The following is a 16,016-nucleotide window of genomic DNA, read 5'->3' on the forward strand; positions in this document are numbered from 1 at the left end:
TTTGATATGGTTCAAAATTTAAATACTGTATTTAATTTTTCTACGTACTTTTTCTGGTGTTTTTTTGTAATATGGTTTTATTGTGTTGATTTTTAAAAAATTCATTTCTTTTTTGTGTTCACATTTTTCTGCTTTGGCAAAGCAATAACATTCACTATCTTCTTATTTTAGACTTTCGTTTTTCATTAATGGATAAAAGTGGAAGCACAAATCACTCGAGAATTACATATTTTCTAGATATTGGACAGACGTTCACTTGTGACAAACTTGTGACCCACCCTAACAGAGAGATTTAAATATGCAGCTACTTTCTAATTACATTCCTATAATAATTACGACATTTTATTTTTGAGAGATAAAGTGGACAAAGCAAGCATAAAAACAAATTGACGTTGTCGGCGGCAATTTTGCCGTTAATGATTCTTTTGCAGTCGTTCGCCTATGGTCGACTCCCCATTTTGACATTCTTGTTTGTAAAACAACAATGTGAGTGAATAAATTATAATGGCAGCACAAAGGTAAGTCAATTTTTGCATTCCTCTTTCACTTTTTGTATGACAAATTGAAGTAATAGAAAATGAGAATATAACTAGTTCCCATTTTTTGATGAGGTTTTGGGAACACAAAATATGTTGCATTCTATTACATGGATAAAAAGGACAAGCTGCAATGCTTGGAGAGGTACAAATTCTTTGGAAAAGTGCTTTGAAATGAATAAATTTCCTACAAATACAGACAACAAAAATGGATTCAAAATTGCAGACTGTTGGAGAAAATATATTCGGTAATCTGGTCTCAAATAACTAAAAGATATTTATTTTGTAAGAATATTTACAGAGTAGGGAGTGACGCGTCCGGCCGTCACCTGTGATTTTTATAAAGGCCGCGCTTCGATCCGCGGTCGTTTCCGTCGAAATTTCTGTCCTTCCTCTTCGGGTGTCTCCCGACCTCCCGGTCCGAATCCGAATCCGTACGGTTGCGTTTTCTACGGGGCGACCCGCCGTGCGCCGGTCTTCTGGCCCCTCCGTCTTCCCGACCGCCGCGGTCGTCTTCGGTTTTTATGTCGAAGCGGTCGCGGTATCTGTTGGCTATCCTGTCTCTGTCGCGATCCCAATTTTTTGTCTTGTACGGCTTTTCTTTTTCTTCTCCGCGCTTCTTCTTTTTACCTGAGAAATACAATTTTGCACATGTAGTCGTCTCCTACCGTTATTCTCTTCTATTCGTATATTACCTTTCTTTCTCTTGGGATCTATTATATCCATAATGTCTTCTTCTTCGTTACTTTCTTCCGACTCGGAGTCCTGTTTTGGAGGTCTGTAATTGGCCACGTGGTCCACTCTTATGGTTCGCCCGCATAACTGAAAAGAAAAAATCCTGCTATGTATATATGAGTAATTACAAACTTAACAAGTACTTGGAATAATATTTAAGCATCGTGTGGTGCAGAAATGCAACACGCTAGCCATATAAACATAATGGAAATAAGAGCATGGCCTGTGGGAATGGAAATTTCATTTAACCCAGTAAATTTTCTCCCCTACAAAATTATACATAAGCAAAATTTGTCTTTTCTTTCACAACGAATGTGAATATTTGTATTTTCGTGCGATTGCACTTATTCGAGAAAATTATTTTCTTTCGGAGAACGTAAACAGTAAGTAAAATAATCACCAAAATAATTCATTTCCTTTTGAACCGTATCGGTCCATTTATGCAACCTTAATTATGGTAGAAGTTCCGTTCAATTCAAAACCCAGTGACCCGTACGAGATGGCACAACAGGATCGGGGGGGAAAAAATCACCCGGGCCACATTGTGCAATTCTGCAATATGCCTAAAAATTAAGAAAAAGAAATGTTTGTTTGAGGAATCCTAATGTAAATTTGTGGAGATATGTGTTATTAGGAACATCAAAGCATCATTGTGATGTTTGGTATGATATTTTATTACCATTAATAAAATGTTTTTGAAATTAATAACATACAAAATTACTGTAGATTTCCGCAGATAAGACGATAGTTGAATCATAAAAAAAGGCCCCCAAAATCCGGGGTTGTCTTATAGGACAGATACAAAAAAAAATTAGATTGAAATTTATATAAATTAAAACCATTTATAAAAAAACGGACAAACCGTAATTATTTACTAGTAGAGATTAGGGTAGGTCCACAAAATAGAATAGCCCGTATGACATTTTGAGAATAGTCAAGGTCATTACCCGAATGTACGAATCAATGCGAATGTTTGCAACAATTGCAAGGTAGTGCTGCCAGATGCAAGAAAATAAAAATTGTTCATTTGAAGAATTACGATAGGACATAATTCCGTATATGCTATACGGTATTATTATCCAGATGATGATCGCCGATCTAAACTACATTCATAGCCGTTGATAGATTGGGGATTCTTTTCTTTTTATTTTTGCAACACTTTAAAACTGCATTTTTAATTTAACACTTACATTTTAAGTATGAGTATTATGTATTATTTGCAGAGACAAATAAATTAAGAAATAATCAGACAAAAGGACAAGAAGCTTTATGAATGAAGATTTTTCCTTTATTGTTTTATAGCTACTTTTTGATATAATAAGTCTGCCAAATAATAAAAAAGTAGCTATAAAAAAATAAAACCTTCAGAGGAATGTACGATATATTTCAAACAAAATACACAGAAAATTGTGCATGAAGACCTGTTTGCATCTGAGTGTAACACAAATAATTTTATATATAAAAAATAAATTTTCTGAAAATGTTTTATTTGTAGAATTATATCGTATAATGTTACTCGTTCTATTCCGACTTTGAGAGATTTTTACGACAAAAAACTAAATAACAATGAAGAACTAAACGTTTATTTTACGTTTTTTTCTCCTCTTAGAATCCGTGCGCATTTTGCCTCATACTGGCCTCATCAGTTAATAAGAGTTCTTTTATAATGGACTATATTGTCCCAGCATGCATGTACAACAGCACCCGTATTCAAATTTATTACATTTGCGTAACTCTGTATACAATAACGTTCTATAATGCGTCTTTTTACCAAATTTTTTTCTTTATATAAATTTTACATTTAAAAATATTGCAGTGCCGGTACAGGGTAATCCATTTCGTTTTGCTCGTGTCACCGTCTCGTGTTCTTTCGGTCGTTTTTCAAGTCTTCCTGTTTTTCCTATGTAGCATTTTGGATTTGGGCACATATGTAATATTTTGTAAATTACTCCTGCAACCTCCAATTGATTTTCTTGTATTTTTTGGTCTTCTTTATTAATAAAATTCATCATATCTATTTTTTTTGCTTTGCTACTATACAAATATAAAACACTATTTTTCATATAAATGGTTTAATACATCCAGTTTCCATATATAATCTTTTCATTTTTAACATAATATCTATTATTTATCTCTCTTGCTTTCTTCACCTTTTCCCTATATAGTAGGGGTTAGCTTCGTTGCAACTGTCATCTCCACTTGGCACAGTCTTAGGCATCTTCCGCATTGAGGTTGGCAATGTGCATGTCCTCCCTGATAGTATCCATCCGTCGTTTCTTGGCCTTCAGCATGGGCGGCACCCTCCCGGGTTCGGTTGCACGGCTGTTTTTGTTACTGACGTGTCTTCGCCGCCTAGGACGTGTCCGTACCATCTTAAGCAGGCCTGTCGCATTTTCTTGTCAATTCCTTTTATTCCCAATTGTTGTTGAATGTCGTTGTTTGTTACATGGTCAAATTGGGTTAGGTCCAGCATCCACCTTAACATCTTCATCTCCATTACATGTAGAGAGTGTTCATGTTTCCTTGCTGTGGGCCAGCATTCAGCTCCATAAAGAGCTGCTGGACAGACTGTTTTATAAACTTTTGCCTTTAGATGTTTGGGCATTTTTCTATCACACGGGACGCATGTGGTTTGTCACTATTTGAGCCAGGCAGCATTTATTGACATCAGGCATTGTTTCACAGTCTGCAGATAACACGGATCCCAAATATTTGAACTGAATCACTTTGTTTATTGTCTGGTCTGCCACTTGGATCGTTTTGTCAGTTTGTGGGCCACACTCGACATATTCTGTTTTCTTTAAATTTAGGCTTAGCCCATATTCATTAAGTCGGTTACTCCATGCTTGCAACTTCTCCTGGAGAGCTGTATTGTCTTGATGTGCAAGCATCACATCATCAGCATACAGTAGTGTCCAGGGGGGTGCTGCCTGCAGGTCAGCTGTGACAGTGTCCGTGGATAGTATGAATAGTAATGGCAAGAAAGCTGATCTTTGGTGCACACCAACAGTTATTTTGAATGGTGGTGAGGTTCCAGCTGGGCAGCGAACTGCGTTCGTCACATTGCAATATAATAATTGTGTCCACTTTATATATTCCTCTGGTATCCCATGTGACCATAGTGCTTTCCAGATAAGCAAGTGAAACATGGTCAAAGGCTTTTTCAAGGTCTAAGAAAACCAGGTGTATTGCTTTATTCTTTTCACGATGTTTTTCTATGAGGAGACGAGCAGCATGTATGGCATCTGTTGTACTGGAGCCTTTAACAAATCCACACTGGTTGCTTGTGACTGTTATATGGCTTTGCGGCCTTTGGTCCAGAACTCTTTCGAATATTTTTAAAGCATGACAGAGTAAGCGAATTGGTCTGTAATTTGAGCAGTTACATATGTCACCTTTACCCTTCCATAAGGGTATTGTTGTGCTGGTTGTCCAATCCTTAGGAAGCCTGTTTTCAGTTACAATTTGATTGAAAAGTGAGGCTAAGAATGAGGCTCCATTTTCTCCAAGCATCTTCTAGATTTTGACTGGAATGTCATCAGGCCCTGTCACTTTCCCATTTTTCATCCTCTGGATTGCCCCTTTTACTTTGATGGTTGTTATCAATGGAACTGGGCCCAGACTTGGTGGGTGACTCATTATTGGTGGATGATCAAATTCACTAATGCTTATGCTTTTGAAGTAATCACCAGCATTAGAGAATGGCTTGATGGTTGTTAAGCATTTTTCCTTTTGCATCCTTGACTTGGGTAATATGACTAATCTCCGGCGGGATCTGGCAAGGTGATACACCATGTTTTCTCCCTCTTGTGTGTTTAATTTGTCGTACATATCCTGGTAGCAGTCACTTTTGGCAACAGCCACTGCTCTTTTTGCAGCTGATTTCAAGCGTTTGTATTTATCCAGATCAGTTTTAAGCTGCGTTTTCCTCCACAGCAAAAATGCTTGCTTCTTTTCCTTTACTGCAGCTTGTATTTCTCGGTTCCACCACCATGTTTGCTTGTCAAGATACTGTCACCCAGATTTAGTTTTCCCACTGTCTTCTCTGCTGCCTGATGGATCTGCTGTACTGCCTCATTCCACATGTTTTTGACAAGTCTGTCCGGGTTCACTTTGAAATTTTTCAAAGCAGTACTCAGCATGCTGTTGCATGCTTTGATTTTCCACCATTTGAAGCATTCAGTCCCAGTTAACATCTTTTGCTTTTTCTTCAATTGGCTCATTTGAATATCCATGATAAGTGGCCGATGTTGTGGAGCTATATTTTCATTAGGTATCACTTTAGTATTTTTGATCAGCTTCAGATCTTGCCCGTGCACCATCCAGTAGTCTACCTGGGTCATGTGACTGCCACCAGTGTATGTGGCGAGGTGTCAGCTGCTTTTTGAAGAAAGTATTTGCTAGGGCTAAATCACGTGCAACTGCACAGTTGAGTATTCTGTATCCATCAGCATTTCGAGTTCCAAGGCCATTTCCACCGTGTTGCTGCACATATCCACCTCTTTGTTGTCCTACATGGCCATTCAAATCTCCCCCAACTATGATATGGTCAGTTGGGTTCACATACTGTAGGTACATGTCCAGTTTGTTCCAGAAGTCATCTTTCTCTGTGTCTGTGCATCCAGTTTGCGGTGCATAACACGAGATGATGTAGACAGTCATGGTATCTGAGGTGATTTTGATGGAGATTAAATGATCACAGATTTGATTTACTTCTGTGACTTTTGTCTGCATATATTCACTGACAGCGATGACTACACCATTTATTTTAGTGCTTGAACTATAGTAATAAAGTTTATAGCCTTCTCCGATGTTCCTGGCTTTTGCACCACTCCATTTTGTTTCTTGGAGACAGGCGATGTCGATCCGTCGGTTTTTAAGTACGCTGGCCACTTCACGAGACCGGCTTGTGAGTGTTCCTATGTTGAGGATCCCTAATTGCAGTAGATGCAATTTTTGTGGTTTATGTAGCTTTTGCAGTTTTGGTTTTGTTGGACTTGCTTCCATAGCTTGCACCGTCCTTGTGCAGGTAACCCTGATTCATTTGTCACATCACTGGGGCGTTGGCAATGCATGTCGCTTACGGGGTACGCCCTAGTAGTTAGGCGTATCATTGATTGAGACAGTTGTATGTTGATGCGACCATGGGTACTTCAGCCGACGTGTTGCACCGGAGCCCTGTTGGTTAATAAACAAACTTCTAAGGGGTCTGGCTATATTCTATATTTCTTCCAAAGTTTTCTTTAACGAAATTGTGCTGAAAAGTAACAAATTGAAGCGAGAAAAAAGCAAAACTTCCAAAATTATATCTATTATTTATATAGTATTCATACCACTTATGAGGTTCTTTGGGTAGTTATTTAGTAAATACAGTAGAGAGTTGTTAATCGGAATCAATTGGGGACTGGGGTTGTTCAGATAGTGATTTGTTCCGATTACCGATTATGTACGAAAAAAATACATTAACCTGTCCGATGTTCAAATTTTTCTCCGTCTCGTGTCGCTTCGTGTTGAATTTTCGTCGATTTTAAGCCTAACGAAAATTTTTATAATAATAATCGAGGCTATCGTATCGTTAAAAATTATTTCTTCATTTTGTACAAACAAAATAAATATATTGAAGAATATAAAAACATGAAAATTATACTTTAGAAGTAAATTTAGTATCAAAAACGTTCGATTCAGCACGAAACAGTCCGACTGAAAATCATTCCGATTACCGGGGTTCCGATTAACGACACTCTACTGTAAATTTTAAAGAGCTGTCTTTTTTCTGTTTCAATATCTTGTAATGTTCTATTCAGTATTTTCTTTAATTCCATCAGGAAGGTGTTTCTCTTGATCATTTATTGCCCAATAGAAATCAACGCTTACTGGAATTGATTCTATAAAGTAAAATAAATTCCATCCCAATAAAAGACCATCAATTTAACTCCGACCTGGTATATGTTGGTGCTATGATGAGGAGCTTGAAACAAAGAATAAATGAACATAAGCATTCTGTGAACAGGAGTGTCGATTCTATGGTACTGGCGGCTTTTGTGAAAGAACAAGGGGTAACAGTATTCTGGGATAAAGCCTCGATTGTTAGGGCCACAAGATCAAGACAAGCGGTTAAGCACATTGAAAAAATTTTCTCATTTAACTACGCACTGCATCAGCCATAGGGATGTGGACAGTTTGGCATCAGCCTGGAAATCCTCTTTAATAACTTAAATTAACAGAACATCACTATGGACGCCATTATCGTTACATTTAATTTATCTTAAAAATAAACACACATGCAAACTAAAAATAAATATTATCATTTTATGTATTGTACGTTTGGTATAACACGCAAGCGCGTTACCGTTAAATCACACAACCGCTATAGATGTTTGTTTTTATATTTCATAAATTAGAATTCTTCGTTCTTTTCATTGTATGATTAATCGTTACCCTGTTAACAATCGATTTTTTTAATAAAATTTATGGACAACAGATGTCAGCACTTGACGGCATCGTCTTGTTTATCGTCTGTTTCACATATTTTTGTCCAGGTGGTTTTGTCGACTTAAAAAATTTTAATTATCGATCTTTTTTCTTAATTTTCTGATAATTTTTTATTTCATTTTTAGCATATTCATGCAATAATATTATTATAGCTGAATAAATATATAGTATGTTAATGCATTATAAATATTCAAGTTATGACCTTCAGTTCTGATATTTTATATATTTTTTTTAATTTTTAATTTTTTTTAAAATTAAAATATCAGCAAATGTTACATCTATTGCTACTGGTAATCATATGTTTATTCATTTCATATCAAACAAGATTATATATTTTTGTAATAAAGTATATTAGTTTATTCTGCTTTCAAATAATATAATGAAGTTCAGATTTCGAACAAATGTTTGATATAATTTGCGATAATTTCACAACGAATACACGTACATGTATAAATGTTATATCAAATTGTACAGAACAATATTCTACATCTTCTGGCTCAGTGACAATAAGAATGAAGTAGCCAGACAATGTTAATTTTGACAAAAAGTAACAAATTTTCGAGTTTGAATGTCAGTTATCATATATTTTTTTTTCTTATAAATTTTTCAAACAAACTTTATTGAAAAATGTCGTATTTAAAACTAACTATATTGATAAATATATGTGATTTTTTTCATATGAATAAAATAATAATTTAATTTTTGGTGAATTTTTAAAATAATATTGCCTGATTCACCTATTTTGCCCTTGGCCATTTTACAAAATAAGGGGGCGTGGCAAACGGCAGGCTAAGGGTTAACTGATGAAGACTGCTAAAAGCAGTTGAAAACGTTTTTAAATAATTAAATTTGTGCTGGAACAAAAAAAGGTTGTTATTTTACTTTCTATTGGGCAATATGATTTATAGTTAATTGTTTTTTTAGTATTACATGGTTTCTTGTAGAAAGTATAGTTTTTCTTCCTCTCTTTTTATGGCAATATCAAGATTCAGTTCCTGATTATTTTCATCTTCGTGTGTAAATTTTAGGTTGTTATTTAACTTATTTGCATATTCTTCGACTTCTTTAGCCGTGATTATTCGTAAATCGTATATTATTATGATATCATTGACGTATTTCGCATAGTAACATATACCTTTAAAATGTGATATTTTCTCATCTATTGTAATCATGCAGATATCTGCCAATTTTTGTCTGATAACAAAGCCCATTGCAATTCCATTTTTTTGCCTATAAAAAGCTGTAGGAAGTTTAAAATAATTACTTTTAAAAAGAAATTCAATGGAATTTACTATGTAGTCAACAGAAAAAACATAAAATAAATGTTTAATTCTTCATTGTTATTTGGTTTTTTTTGTCTTTTACGATAAAAAAACCAAATAACAAATCTCTCAAAGTCGGAATAGATAGATTATAACATTACTTGATAAATTTTCTAAAAATGGCTTATTTTTAGAATTATATTTTTTATATATATTTGCAACCAACCTCATTGTTTTAAATTTATCTTTCATATATATTTTACAAATAATTTCATTGCAAGCTGCAGTGAGACTATATTGAATGAAAGTTTAAGGTAAGCAAACATTCAAAAATCTTGCATAAAAACATCAGACTGAATTGTTGATTTATTTGGTTATGAAAACGTTGAGCCAAATGATAAATTTTTATATGATTTATAACTAATTTGATTGAAACAATATGTTTGTCGGTCTTTAATGGACTGTATAAATATGAAGGAAAACACTTGCGGTTTGATAAAAGTTTAATGCGGTTTGCGGGTCGTTACACAAGAACAAGAAGAAAAAAAAAACAATATGGCTGACGCCCTTGGCCGTTACAAAAAACTCTCGTCTCCAAACGTTTTTAAATTATCATTTTTTCTTCTCACAAAAAATACGGTGGCGCTCGAGGCGGCAACACAATATATGGTATGACAGATACTGCTCCAGAAAATTCCCAAATTGTTGACTTCTAGCAGTAATAAAATAATTGGGCAATATTTGGAATAATAAAATAATTGTCTTAGCAATGACAAATGGACAGAGCAAGACATCCAGATAAAACACAAACTTTCCGATACTGATGACGACGTACAAAGAAAACTTATTACAGACAATGATATAAAATAAGCCAGATTATAACTGGAACTCAAAAGCTAAGTGGGCATTACAAAAACAATATCCCACTCCAGAACTCCTTTACAAACAAAGGAAGAAATTACAGCCACATCAGTAAGGTGCCCAGTCTTTCTAAAATGTAAAATTTGAAAGAGATATTATAATAATGTTGAACTTTAATATTAAATCTATGTTTGTGTTTCAACCCATTTCTATTTGCACAAATGATCCTAGATAATGCCATTTTATTTAACGCCATAAGAGTTGAACAAGGTTCTGTTATATGTCAGTCTTTTATAAATACACGAACAAATTAATTCTAAAGATAAATGATAGTAATTTAATACATTGTAATACGTACTTTAATGCCATTGAAGTTGTCGACCGCCAAAATTGTACTCTTATTATTTTCGTAGCACAGAAAGCCAAATCCTTTCGATTTTCCAGTCTTCTTGTCTCTGATTAAGTTTATTTCTTTGACTTCACCGTATCTTTGTAAGTAAAAAAAAAGAGTTCAAGCTAAAGTATAAAAATAAGATTCATACACAATAACTTCACACACACAAGATTCATACATTATTTGTAAAGATTTATATTTTATATATAGTATGACTACAAGAGAAGACAATTATTAAAACTATGATGTTTTTCTTGCAGCAGATATAATTAAATATTTCTGTTTTTCTTAAATCTTCACATCTTTTCAATATAAAGAAATCAAGATTATTTACCAGACAAGACCCTTTACCAGCAATCGGCCGGAAAGAAATTACAAATGTTTCCAACTAAAATTGCAGAATTTCTGCAATTGAAAATTAAGGAAACCCCCCAATAGAATTATTAGTTTCCTGCCATTTTCTTTATTGTCCAAATAAGAATGAGATTACGGAGAAGTGAAAAGGGAAAACTCCTCTTCACTTCTCCATAATCCATAACCCAAGATTGGGATCATCACTTGATAAGTCTCATTAGTAGCAGAGTTATCCCAAAAACATAATAATAATCTAGACCAGCAGTCCGTGAGGTCGGCCACTTTTCTGACCTCACGGACCACTATGATGAATTTTTTTAAACGATACAAAATCTGTAGAATAATGATCATAAAAGTTCAATTTTACTATATTAATATGAAACCTGCGTGTTTAATTATAACAAATTAATGCAAGCCTATACAGTTCATTGCTGCTTGTTTGAAATAAGTTTATGGATTCTTAGCACTTTCCACGAAGGACAACGATTGCGCTCACAATATTGTTTATCGTTCATTATTTATTGATATCAGTCGCTTCGTATTTGGTTTTAGATTCGAATAAAAACCCCCAACGAGTGAAAAAAGCAACTAAGCATTTTGCATTTCTTTTATAATACTTCACATAACCTTCAGTTTATCAATATCCAAATTTCTCCATGGACCACCCAAATTTTCTCGCGGACCATCAGTGGTCCACAGATCACCGGCCTAGACGATTGTTATTGTAATTTACAGACATTGAAAGAATGTTACATTATTCAAGAGAACATTTTGAAATCTACTGATTAAAAAGCATTGACGTGAATTAACAAAAGAGCTGAAATTTAAATTACATTTGTCACATGCAAATAATTACTTGGTCTCGATTAGAGAGAAGCATAAACTTAAGAATTATAATAGATAAGCATAACAACCAAGACTAAGAATAACAATAAATCTTTTAAAAATAGTCATTTAAATTAAAATCTACATTAATTATTTTTAAGAAATAAAAACTACTTTGTTTAGAGAAAATTTCAATTTAGTGAAAATTGGTTAAATTTTGGTAATAGTAAAGTGGCACCTTTCGAATGGGCACGAAAGTTAGTACAAATTTTGGTATTATTTGAACTTGTATGATGTTTCATAGAATAAGTGTGCAAAGAATCAGAGTGATTCTAAAACATTAGTCATCCCATCATCACCGCTCGTTAACCCTAAATCTGGATTAACCCCTGAACTCAAGCATCTGAACTCTCATCCTACTAGCTTCTGAACTAGTGATTGCAAATTTACCGGCTATTACATTACCGGTAATTCGATAATTATATTCGGGATTACTGGTTTATCGGTAATTTACTGGTAAATTCGTATTAACAAAGATTTAAAACGAAATTAAATTACTGATAGAAACTTGAAAATTGATGGTTATCCAATAAATCTATCAGTTTAGAAAAACAACATTCTTGTTATAGCAATTATTATGACATAACAGACATTGAAATAATGCTGATAATTAATTATGTTTTTCTTTATTCTGAAAGTAGGCTCTTAAAAAACATGAGACATTTGGGCTCTCGTCGTCTAATCTAGATCTAATTTTCGTACAAATGGCAGCTGTATTAGAAAAAGCTCTCTCGGAATCAATGCTAGTTGGACGTACTGTCATTAGAGTATTGAAAACCTTTTCAAGATACGTTCCTTGTATTTTTTGCTCTAAGAAATAATTCATTTCTTTCTTAACTATATCTTTCACGCTTTTAAACTTACAGTATATTACTGTTATCGGTGTCTATGCTTGTTTTATGTTTAATGAATAAGTTTAATTTGTTTTTCATTGTTAAATTTGACTTTTCTATCGTGAGCATTGTTCTCGTGTCGACGTGAGAAGTTGATGTGGTAAGCAATGAACACCTTTCACTAGAATCTGAATCTGAACTAATTTCAGTAACATCTGCAAGTCATGATTCCTTTTCATTTTCTGATAAGTGCTTGATTATTTCTACAATCCTATTCAAAATTATATTTTTGTTAACATTATTCGATACTTATATTTATTCACTTTTTCTGGGTTATTCTCTTGTATTATACTCCAAAAATGAGTCTTGATTTTGGAGTATAATATAGGGAATCAAGTTATAAAAAAAAACCTAGAAAATTCCTTTAAATTACAAACGGAATCACCCATCACCATCTGCACGGTTTTCTGGCTATGGTAAGGAGAGGCAAAAAAAATATCTGCTTTCCATTGGTAATCCCATGAAATTTTAGGAAAATAAATATCAGGTTAATTAAGAGGTCTTTTAATCGAAATACTGGTAAAAAAATTAATTACCCATAAATTTACCAGGGTATAATTTTCCTAATTTACCGGTATACCGGTAATGCAATCACTATTCTGAACTCAACCTCAGTGAAGATCTGTCATCGAGGACCAACTCGGACTCCAGGTATTTGGCATCGTGCAAAAGTTTTGTAAACTCTCTCTTGAGCTGATAAGATTCCTCTTAACTCCTTATTAAATGTAGTGATAAGCAACCCTGTAAATAGCTTTTATGAATAAACGGGTATTTGTTAAATGAATAACCTTGTGGAGAGCACTTCTTTTGGAATTTTCCTTCTGTCTCCATTCCAAATCTAAGTTACTACATACAAACTGCTTGCGCAAGAACATAATGGTTTCCGTGTCTATCCATACAAAAGACGGTGGTGTCATCCCGACAGGGTACCAAGGAGGTACGATCCCTGCAGTCACACTTACATATAACAACTTTATTCTTTCCCCATTGGATATCAAAAATTTAAAACTAATTTAAGATATCGAATAAGATTCACAATTCTGAGATGGGTTGATAATGATGATGATAAATGCAGAGCCCAAACAGTTAGGAATTGAATGTTGAAATTTGGTACACAGTTAGTAACCCTCTCTGTCTCCCCTCCACAGGAAGAGGGAGAGGGTTAAGGATTATTGCAAACTCGGATTTTAGCGTACTATTTTAGATGTGGCTTTTTGCCGGAAATCGAACGTATTTTCAGACCCATCTAAAAAGTCTCTAATTAGTCTCGGAAGAGGGCAAACCTAATTCTCGAACTTGGGTAAGATGGGCTATAATCTAATAATCGTAATCTTTGCCATTATCTGCTAATTCTCATATAAAATTCTTTTCGTTAATAAAGGAGAAATATGCCATCAGAAGTTTCTTGTACAATTTGGAAAAGCTCATATTTCTGTAAACTATGATGGAACAAATCTATACAAAGATACATAAATAAGTAATTATTGTTTTTTGCAGCTCGGTTTTTCTTAACGTCTCGTCGGATTAAGTCTCTCAACCCGAGCATTGCCAAGTATAATACCGTACGCCGGCTAGTAGTAAATAACGGGACTTTTAAAGCCTTATAGTTAACGCAAAACAGAATATCGGCACACGTATCTCCAGAATTTAAATAGTATGCAAAGTCCGACACGATCGCCACCGCCCGACTCGACGGAGCAAGTCACGACCCACGTTTCGCCGCCCGCAGAAACAATAAAGCACGGCAATAACATCGTCTCGAGTCAAGCCGACCGACATTTGTAAATTTATTAATTTATTAATAAATTACGTTTATTAATTTAACAACAATTATTTTAGCAATTTCAAATAAAGAACTTACTTTCTTCTTTAAATTAAGATTTTAAAAATTATCGAAGGATGCACGGGATCGTGTGCCGTCTTTCGTACGACGGAAACACATTATAGTCTTTCGTCCGAAATTCAAAGAGATTTTATCGTTTCTAATTTACTGCGTCTTCTATCTAGCAATACACCGTATCACAATTCGTCGTTCGTAATTACACACGTAGTCTAGTCGATAAGTTCTCGGACTTGCACGGAGGGAAACAAAGCCACCAAACTTTTTACTAATAATAGGCATCGTTAGGTAGGCTCATCTTTCGACGTACGTGCCGTTTTGCTCCACACGCTCTCTCCGGCAGAAACGGGCTCTTCGAACACTTTTCGAAGAACGTCGAAGGAAGGCAGTCGACACGGCCACTTCTTCGTACGTTCCCGATCGACGAGAAGCGACGTCCGGCGGGGTGTTTTCTAGCTCTAGAAACGAGCTAGAAAACACCCCGCTGGATGTCGCTTCTCGTCGATCGGGGAACGTACGAAGAAGTGGCCGCGTCGACTGCCTTCCTCCCGCAGAATCGGTAGGAACAACATCGGGGCCGTTTAACGTGGCGGGGGGTTGCCGTCTAGTCGTTTTTAATCAAATTCGTCTCGAGAAAGACCGCTAACTCCACAAGAGTAATTTTGATATTTCTAGAAGTACGCCGCTAACGGTAAGTACCGTACATATAGACATACAAACAACAGAAATTATTTTTAGTCACCCATTTAGGTTAATGTTACCTAAGGTTCCAAAATGGCGGCTCGTCTCTGATTCTAGCAAATAGAAGAAAGGAAACAGTGAGGACGCACGTTCTAACTTAACCTAACCTTATTCTAATAATTTTGTTGGTAATAATTATGGTAATTTATTAGAATAGGTTAGAACGTGCATCCTCACTGTTTCCTTTCTTCTATTCGCTGGAATCGGAGACGAGCCACCATTTCGGAACCATAGGTAACATTAACCCTTACGTACACACGTAGGTACTTACGTGGACACACGCACACTGCTTAAAACAAATTTCTGTCCGCAAAGTTTACTTTACGAGAGAAGAGACTTACTGTGAGAAGACGCATATGACGTCTCCTTCCGTCAGATCGTAATCCAAACCGCCGACGAACACCCAGGGACTTTTCTGGTAGATCTTGTGCCACGAACAACTGGCGTTAATGCCTAACTGAATTTCCCGTTCGTTTAACTTGGTTATGTTCTTTACATTTCTGTAATTAAACGAAATTACGTCATCCAAACGACTTCTCGAACATTTAAGTAACAAATTACAACTTACGTCATAGGATTCATGGCTCTTCTTTCGTTTCCAAACACTCGTCAAAACAATCGACTGCGAGCGGCCATTTGTAATACTCTCGTAAACGATGCGCCTCCTATTCCGGAAGTAGCCGAGAATAAGAAATCGCATTGACTTAAAAAAATTAATATTTAAAATGAAAAGTTATTAATAAAAACAATAAAAATAATTTTATAATTCTTACAAATGTATTACTCACTAATGAAATGATATTTATTAATGAGTTAGAAAAAGCGCTCCAAAAAAGAAAACGAATTCTGTTTTAAATTTTATAAGAAAGCACCGCCGGTTCTATTTTAGCTTTCCTCCCCGTGGGCATTAAAAGGGTCTTTTTTAGTAATTCCGTTACGGATTTGGGCAGTCGGGCGACCGGGTGTTCCAGCCGTCAGGCTGTCTGGTAAGTGGTACCCTATTGTGGACCTGGCCCAACCCGT

At 35.1% G+C, this 16,016-nt stretch overlaps 1 protein-coding gene across 1 annotated transcript; it reads right to left on the reverse strand.

The window, feature by feature from the left end:
• Positions 1-795: 795 nt before the first annotated feature.
• Positions 796-15,689, reverse strand: LOC136990853 (RNA-binding motif protein, X-linked 2-like). Its single transcript, XM_067289307.1, has 5 exons — positions 15,562-15,689; positions 15,335-15,493; positions 10,245-10,374; positions 1,232-1,358; positions 796-1,166 (listed from the first exon to the last, which is right to left on the reverse strand). Exons 1-5 carry the CDS (start codon positions 15,573-15,575, stop codon positions 862-864), a joined length of 735 nt encoding a protein of 244 aa, XP_067145408.1. The 5' UTR covers positions 15,576-15,689; the 3' UTR covers positions 796-861.
• Between the last annotated feature and the right edge of the window lie 327 nt (positions 15,690-16,016).

This window comes from Centruroides vittatus, unplaced genomic scaffold (genome assembly GCF_030686945.1).
Source record: "Centruroides vittatus isolate TY-2023 unplaced genomic scaffold, ASM3068694v2 contig_1343, whole genome shotgun sequence".
In the NCBI taxonomy this organism is placed as follows: Eukaryota; Metazoa; Arthropoda; class Arachnida; order Scorpiones; family Buthidae; genus Centruroides; species Centruroides vittatus.